The sequence below is a fragment of the Sinocyclocheilus anshuiensis genome, unplaced genomic scaffold, assembly GCF_001515605.1.
Source record: "Sinocyclocheilus anshuiensis isolate Anshui unplaced genomic scaffold, SAMN03320099.WGS_v1.1 scaffold454, whole genome shotgun sequence".
Classification (NCBI taxonomy): Eukaryota; Metazoa; Chordata; class Actinopteri; order Cypriniformes; family Cyprinidae; genus Sinocyclocheilus; species Sinocyclocheilus anshuiensis.
In genome coordinates this window covers 1,091,855-1,100,592 of record NW_015548217.1, presented here as the reverse complement: position 1 = coordinate 1,100,592, position 8,738 = coordinate 1,091,855, and the positions used below count along the sequence as shown (strand labels likewise).

The following is an 8,738-nucleotide window of genomic DNA, read 5'->3' as shown; positions in this document are numbered from 1 at the left end:
GCTCACTGAAGATATTCGTTTTACTGTTTTGCCCTCTTATCAAACGCCCTGCTTGATTTGGCAGACAGATAACGCCTTCCAATAACAACAGAAGCAAGGAATCTTTTCTCCAGCTTTACTATTGATCTTGGAATAACGTAAAACTGTAAACATACAAGAAAATACAGAAATATAAGCATGTAAATCAGTCACGTGATCACATAAGACATAAGCTTTTTATACAGAGAATGGCTAGCATCGCATCATCAGAAATAGATTGCACAATTTGCATGATAAAGGCAACAAGGTTAACTTGCGGCATATAAAGTATAAAGAATTAACTAAGCATACAGTGCATAGAATCACAATATAGAAATGTTTTCATACCAGTTGCTCACTGCAGATATTCGTTTTACTGTTTTGCCCTCTTATCAAACGCCCTGCTTGATTTGGCAGACAGATAACGCCTTCCAATAACAACAGAAGCAAGGAATCTTTTCTCCAGCTTTACTATCAATCTTGGAATAACGTAAAACTGTAAACATACAAGAAATATAAGCATGTAAATCAGTCACGTGATCACATAAGCTTTTTATACAGAGAATGGCTAGCATCGCATCATCAGAAATAGATTGCACAATTTGCATGATAAAGGCAATAAGGTTAACTTACGGCATATAAAGTATAAAGAATTAACTAAACATACAGTGCATAGAATCACAATATAGAAATGTTTTCATACCGAATGTGCCTTCGGATCAACTTAAATCGGGGAATGATAGCAGCCATAACGGCATGGAATTCTCTGCTGCCGCTGGAGATCTGACTCATAATTATGACGTCGTCATATAACAACTCTACAACCTTACATGCAGTACCCAACTTTGAACAGAGGAGGGCGCCTAACTATGACCTTTAAATTAGGCTAAATATCAAATGTTCTTGTAGAACAGCACACCAGGCAAAACATTAATGTAAGGGCTGTAAAATGTTGTAGCCGTCTGATCAAATTTACATTTGCAATAATGCATTTGACAGATGCTTTTATCCAAAAGTATGGAATAAATATATAAAATAAAGTTAATTGTGACATTTTATCTCACAATTTGGACTTTTCTTCTCACAGTTATGACTTTATCACAAAAAAAAAACTTTTCTCTCGCAATTGTGAGAAATGCATGAATCATGAGAGAAACTGTGCAATTACCTTTAAAAAAATATTTAAATTTTTTTTTTTTTTAATTATGTGACTGAAAATTCAGAATTGCAAAATATAAACCAAGAAAAATGTTGTGAGACATTTTGTGAGAAGTAAACTCAAAATGTAAATTTTTTTTTGAGCTATCAGATAAAAAGTCAGAATTCGGCCTACACACACACAAAAAATTTTAAATCAAACTTTTATTTCACAATTCTGTCTTTGTGCTCACAGTTGTGCATTTGAGTTATTTTCTCAGAGTAACGAGAAAGAGAGAAAAACACAATTGTGAGAAGCAAACTCAAAATTGTAAGAATAAATTCACAACTCCCTTTTTATGTATTTTTTATTTTTTTTACTCAGTAGCAGATTGGCCTTCCATACCAAAATGACTGCATTCAATGTTTTAATTTTTCGTTGAACTTCGAGTTCATTAATTGTCAAGTCATCTTAACCAAAACTAATCCTGATGTGCGTTCAAAATAAGACTGCGCCTTTAAAAGGGCTTTGTATTCCAACAAGTGGAGGGTGAGGATGCGCTCGGGTGTGCGCGTGGCCATCACTTTCACTGATTGCTGACAACGCGCCCTGCGCGCGTGCACTACTATGATGCTCAAAGGAGTGAGGTGAATTTTCTCTTCGCACTGACGGAGCAGCTTCACAGGCAGGGTCCAGAGACGCTTTTTCTTCTCTGAAAAAGCAACAACAAATTGTCGGAGCAGTTGCGTAAAACGGAGCGGCATCGCGAGGAACAGAAGCAGGTGCGCTGCTCGCACTCTTTATTTGACGGAACCCTGAAGTCATGCGCGCGCTACTTGATGAAAAGTTAATTCACGCGTACTAAGACACAGACAGCGGGAGAAGTGAAGTGCACAGAGCGCGCGTTTCGCTGCTCATTAATTACTCGTCGTACGTTCGCACTGGGAATAAACAATCATAATGTCGAGGAAAAAAGCGGTCAAAGGGAAGGGGAGTTCAAATACACCGAGCTCATCTCCGAGCAGCGATAAAGAGAAGGGTAAGAAAGTCCCGACCCAGTCCAACGGAGTGGTGCATCCCAGCAGACCCTCTCTCAGCAACAGCGGAGAATTCTACGACATCGCCTTCAAGGTACATGACAAGCCGCTTTGAACAACGCGAACCCAGTGCAATATGGCAAGCCGCTTATACATTTATTCCCTTTTTTTGGTTACTAGTGTGTTTTTGTGTGTGTGTATAATTTCAGTGACCATTTGAAAGATTCTAATTATTCCAAGTCCAACTAGTATCTAATCTATTAGTCATTGATTACATACTAGTACTTATTTATTCCCTTTATACTAGTCACTATCTAAATAGAATCAAGTAACTGTTCCATTGTAATCGATAATGGTTTTATGTAATAATGTTTTTTAAAACATTTACTAGTAGTGACTAGAGCAGTGACTAGTAGTTTTTATACTTACTAGTATGTAATTTCAGTGACTAATATTATATTTGAATTTCACTATCCATTGCGAAGATGCGAACTATTCGAATCCTAATTCCTTTCTATTCAATTTGTCACCGGTTTGTCATTAATTACATAGGCCTACTAGTAGCCTACTTATTCTCTTTATCTCTCTTTTATTCTCTTTAGTCACGATCTAAATATTAGCAGGCAACTATTCCATTGTAACTGATAATTTTCAGTTTACGGTAAAATACCGGCAGCTGTGGTTGCCAGAACTTCACCGTAAAAAATATGATAGCAACATTTTAGGTTTTACAGACTTAAATTCACAATAAAAAAAAAAAAAAAACAGATTTTAATAAACCAGCATATTGAAGTACTAATATCTGTTTTGAACCATCTGATAACCGGGGAAGGTCAGTCTTAAGTACCTCAGAGTAAAAGCCAAACACTTCAGACAAAAAATGTATGTATTTTAGGGCAAATCCAGAATAAATGAGAGAAGGTGCACAGTGTCATTCACACAAACACTAAACACCATCATGGTAACACACATGATACTGAAATAATTCAATAAACATTAATTTAACAACATTAGATGTAAGATAAAACCCTAATGTACACAACCAATAAGAAGAAAATAAGAAGAAACATAGTTATTTCAATGAAAAAACATAAAATATGAAATGTCATGCAGGGAATTCTGGGAGTGTCAATTTTAGTTTTTTTCACTGTAAATTATAAATGACTTTTTTTTTTCACTTCCAAAAAATGTAATTTTAACAGCATTTTACTGTAAAATTACATTAAATGTTACAGTTATTCACCGCATATAGTATAGAAACTTACTAATAACCAATTAACAGGTTTTTACTGTAGCATTTTTACAGTCTTTTACTGTTAAAATCACAATAATTTTTACTAAACATTAAAAAGATGCTAATTATTCAAATTCTAACTAGCATCTATTTAGTTTCTCTCTAGTTCTCATTCATCACATACTAGTACGTATTCCCTTTTCCGCTTTAACTGGCCTCGTCGTCCTGCCTGCCTCCACACACCCGTTTCCGTGACAGTAATAGGCCTAGTATTTTTTATGTTTACTAGTAAGTAATTTTAGTGACTACTTGTATATTTGAATTTCACTAACCATTCAGTCTGACATTCCCATTCTAACTAGTATTTATTCAATTTGACACTATTTTTAATCCATTACATACTTGTACTTAATACTTGTAACTATTCCATTGTTACTGGTAACTAATTTGTTGTAACTAATATTCTTTGCCAATCTGAGGTTGATCAGCTATTTGTTTCAGACTACTAAGTATTTCATTTGTTGAATAGGCACAAGTTACTTTTGGATTACTTAATAAAAAAACAAGCATAATAACATTAAAATTAGACAATAATAAGTTTTAATACATAGGCCTACTGTTATGTTTTAAAGGGGAAAAAATTTTTAAAATGGCTTGCCATACATGTGAATATGTGTGTGTAAATATTTGCCAGCTAAACATGGCAATTGCCTTATATAATTTATATTTCATAGCTCTAATGGTTGTGTGCAGCTTCACTAGTTTGTGGCTTTTATTTATGCTACAGCAGTATTTAAAAACAATGCAATACTATCCAGCCATCCCATATGGGCGAGAATTACTCGCTCTGTTTGACTGAAGTTAAGCACGGCCTCTAATTGAACAGCTGTGTCAATACAGATAAGCCAGAGCACAGCAACTGGGTTATTCAGCCTGATGCAAGTACGCTCACTTACTAGCATCCAACACTGACGTATTCTTCTTCTGAGCTTTGCATGTTTGATGTCGAAGACAGTTTGATCTGGTGAATAATGCATTTATATAATCCTTCCTTTATGAATCATATGCATTGCTTTTTCATCAGATAGCATCAAATGCAGTCAGGAATGGTCAGCAGTCATTCACCAGTGGACAGTGCAAAGGAACAGGAATAGCTGAGCACTGCCCCGCTTTCCCAAACTAATCCTGCAGCTCCATACATTTAAACCAGTGTTTCCTAACCTGTTTTATACCCCACAAGTCCATCAGTGAGACTCAAGTACCCCAAACCAGAAATGTGCTCCTTTTTGCTCATATTCTGCTGCATTTCATTTAATTCATTACATTAGAAGGACATCTCTTCAACCACCACCAGCGGTTGTAAATGTTCCTAAAATAATTCTCATTTAAACCAAAAACAAGCACTGATGTCAGTGAAAAATGATCAAGTAGCTGCTTCCTTTAATGAGACACTTGATCTTGTTTGGGCATCACAAGTTTTAACAGGTCTGAGGGATGAAAGGAAGTACTGGCATGTAATGAAGTTTGAGTCAAATTAGTTTTATATACAGCAAAATCCATTTACTTCATGTCTGTAATTTTAGTATCATTGATATGCTATCAGAGTTTTATTACAGACGTCCCATTCTGGTGTCTGCATCAGATTCAATTTACAAAAGTGTTTTTATCTACACGGAAAGTATATTAAATGCAAGTAGAGTGTCTGCTTTAATGTTTCAAATAACTTTAGTAAAAAATTAAATGTCAAAATATGGTTGAAATTTATTTATGTACAAATGCAACAACACTTATTCTGACCTGAAATTATTAAAATATATAAAAGAATAAGTGACTAAATTATACTACATTTTACGTTATCTAATGATTCTTGTTCCAAATATGCCTGACATTTTCGGTATACAAACTATTGTTACACTGAATGGCATTTTTCCTGTAAATCATGGTAAAAATGTATCATAATAATAATTTTTTGCTCAATTTTTTTTAAAGCTGTAATATATATATATATACAGTGGGTACGGAAAGTATTCAGACCCCCGTCTGAATACTTAGGACCATGTGATATTTCAGTTTTTCTTTTTTAATAAATCTGCAAAAATGTCAACAATTCTGTGTTTTTCTGTCAATATGGGGTGCTGTGTGTACATTAATGAGGAAAAAAAATTAACTTAAATGATTTTAGCAAATGGCTGCAATATAACAAAGAGTGAAAAATTTAAGGGGGTCTGAATACTTTCCGTACCCACTGTATATATAGGGCCAAAGCTTACATGCAGCTTATATAGTTTTTGTAGTTGTTTTAATACATCAAGTTAAACTAAATGAAAATGAGATTTTTTTTTTATTGTTTTGTTGACCGTAATAACCCTGCTTCCTTTTGGGAAAATCACTGGTTTGGTGTACTAAGTATGTAGTTTTGTTCTAATCTTATCTCTCCTCAAGCAAACCTCTCCTTCCCACTCCGATATTCCTGCCTTTAATCTTTACGGCCTTGAAAGAGTCTTTCTAAGCGCTGCAGGGAATGAGACATAGTTTGATTGACGCGCTGATGGAAAGATGAGAGGTTGTTTGTATCTTAATAGAATGAATAAGAGGCAGGGAAGACGAGAGGAGAGATGCTGGGATAGATTGTGTGTTCTGCTCCATCTTTCATATGTCTTTCTCTCCAGGTAATGCTGGTTGGTGACTCTGGGGTGGGGAAAACCTGTCTGCTGGTTCGCTTTAAAGATGGAGCGTTTCTGGCTGGGAGCTTCATCTCAACAGTCGGTATAGACTTCAGGGTGGGTAGAGAATATGAAATATACATGCACTAATGCATATACACTAATAAACAAAGTTTGGAAGTTGAAAAGTTATATTGTTGTTATATTATATCATTGTTATATTTATTTTTACTGCATTTTTAATAGTGCTGTCAAACAATTAATCACGATTAATCGCATTCAAAATAAAAGTTGTTGTTTACATAATATATGTGTGTGTACTGTGTATATTTATTATGTATATATAAATACACACACATACAGTATATATTTTGAAAGTATATATTTATATTCATATCATTTATATTATATATACATATATTTAATATAAAAACAGCATATTGTTCTTAAATATATGCATGCATGTGTGTGTATTTATATATACATAATAAATATACACAGTACACGTACATATATTATGTGAACAAAAACTTTTATTTTTGATGCGATTAATCGCGATTAATCGATTGACCGCACTAATTTTTAATCAAATAAGTTCAGGCTTGGTTAGCATGAGAGACTTTAACATTAAAAAATTACATTAAAAACTTAAAAATGTCTAATTATACTGGTATTATTTAAAATATTCCGGTAGTGTAAATGCATGCATTTTTTAATCAGCCTTAGAATTCATAGTTGTTTATTATTTCAATGCAAACCTCCTTTGCATTGTAGCCAAACCATGCATGAATGCATATAAATGCATACATTTATGTAAGCTTTAGAATTCATAGTCATTTATTATTCCAATGCAATGCTCTGCTGCTTTGGAGAATACAAAATATACATGGATTAATGCATATAAATGTATGCATTTTTATCAGTTTTATGACTCATAGTTGATTATTTTTTTCAATGCCATCCTCTGTTGTATTATGTCCAGTAGGACTCATTTAAGTAAAAATCAATCGGTTCATAAAATGAAATGATGGCAGACAGTTCTGTCTTTATTTTCTTTGGCCTTATGAGCACTAAAGGCTTGTGCTTAGCTACCATGAAGCAGCAAAACCATAAGACGTTACAGCTGGCAATAAAATAGGCCATTTCTGTGTCTCTTTTCTTTTACATCAATAAGAAGGAAACCATCATTACCCATCGAAGCTCTTCGGGGCTTTTATTTTCCGAACAATTTTTAAGAGCACTACAGACAGACAACATGAACTGATGAACGATTTGGCGTCCTGAGACTGCTGTGCATCATTTCAGCTCTTACATTACTTCAGTACAGCCAAAGGCACTGAAAGCTTTTTCACAAACCCAGTACTCTATCATTTATGTGAACTAATCTAGAGGACAGGACACAGTGTCTGTGTGTTTGGACTGCTTTGGTCAATGTGAAAGGGTCCCTTTATTAGATGGAGTGGCTGGATCTTTTCGTATTTCATAAGCTTTTAAGTTTCTATGCAGACATCAATAGCTATATGCTAGATTGAGTTGTTGGTGTTTCAATCATATTCCCACTCTCTATCTTCAAATACTTGAATTCTCATAATGCATTCAAAATCTGTGTACTATATTTGCATTTCACAGAATTATTTTGTAAAACAGGCATAAAATATTTTTAAATTTAAACCACATTGTATCGGACAAGCACCTTCTCAGTGATGAGTAAGTGTGGAAAAAGGTCAGTTTTTAATGTTAACTTGTTATTACCATGGTATTACTGCATCTAAAAAATAAAATCTAAAAAATTAATTGCCTGATATTTTTGAATTACACATGAACCACACACACACACAAATATATATATATATATATATATATATATAACATCTTATTTGAATATATCATCATATGAAATTTATACAAACACTTAATCTGAGAATTTCCTTTGAATTTATAACTGAAACCAACATATTTCTAACAAACCAACATCAAAACAACATAAATACTACTCCAAAAAGTTTTCAAGCAAAATAAATAAATTCATTTTAAACTTTCACTTTCAGTTTAAAAAAGTAATCAATTTTTCATGCTGCAATGGTTTGTCAATAGACATATTATGCATATACATGTTTATCAACACAAATCAGTCCCAAAACTGTGTGAGATATGGGGAAAAGGCAGAATATAGTTTACAAAGGTTTTTGAGACTAATATAACTTCATAGATCATTTAGCAAAAGTATTTTTGACACCCAACAGTACTTCATACATACCCGGATCAAAATGACCCGAACATGAAACTAAATGTGTAAAATAAATGTGTACTTTGAGTGTCTTAAAGGGATAGTTCACCCAAAAATGAAAATTTGATGTTTATCTGCTTACCCCCAGGGCATCCAAGATGTAGGTGACTTTGTTTCTTCAGTACAAACAAAACCAAATTAACCCCTGCGGCTCGTGACGATACATTGATGTGTAAAGATACGAAACGATCGGTCTCTGCAAGAAACTGAACAATATTTATATCTTTTTTTACCTCTGATTTTCACCGCAATGTCTGAACTGTCCAGAGTGCATCCTGAGCGCGTTCAACAGCCGGCGCCTGATGCATCTTCTACTTCTTCTTGCTTTACGGCAGATCGCAGACTTATAAGTGCATTACCG

At 34.0% G+C, this 8,738-nt stretch overlaps 1 protein-coding gene across 1 annotated transcript in view; it reads left to right on the top strand.

Annotated features, from left to right (window-relative positions):
- The first annotated feature begins 1,747 nt into the window (after positions 1-1,747).
- Positions 1,748-8,738, top strand: part of rab26 (RAB26, member RAS oncogene family) — a 91,069-nt gene continuing 84,078 nt past the window's right edge. The window contains exons 1-2 of the mRNA XM_016440838.1: positions 1,748-2,287; positions 6,097-6,207. Of these exons, the coding sequence (XP_016296324.1) occupies positions 2,117-2,287; positions 6,097-6,207 (282 nt within the window). The 5' untranslated portion in view covers positions 1,748-2,116. The remainder of the gene's footprint in view (positions 2,288-6,096; positions 6,208-8,738) is intronic.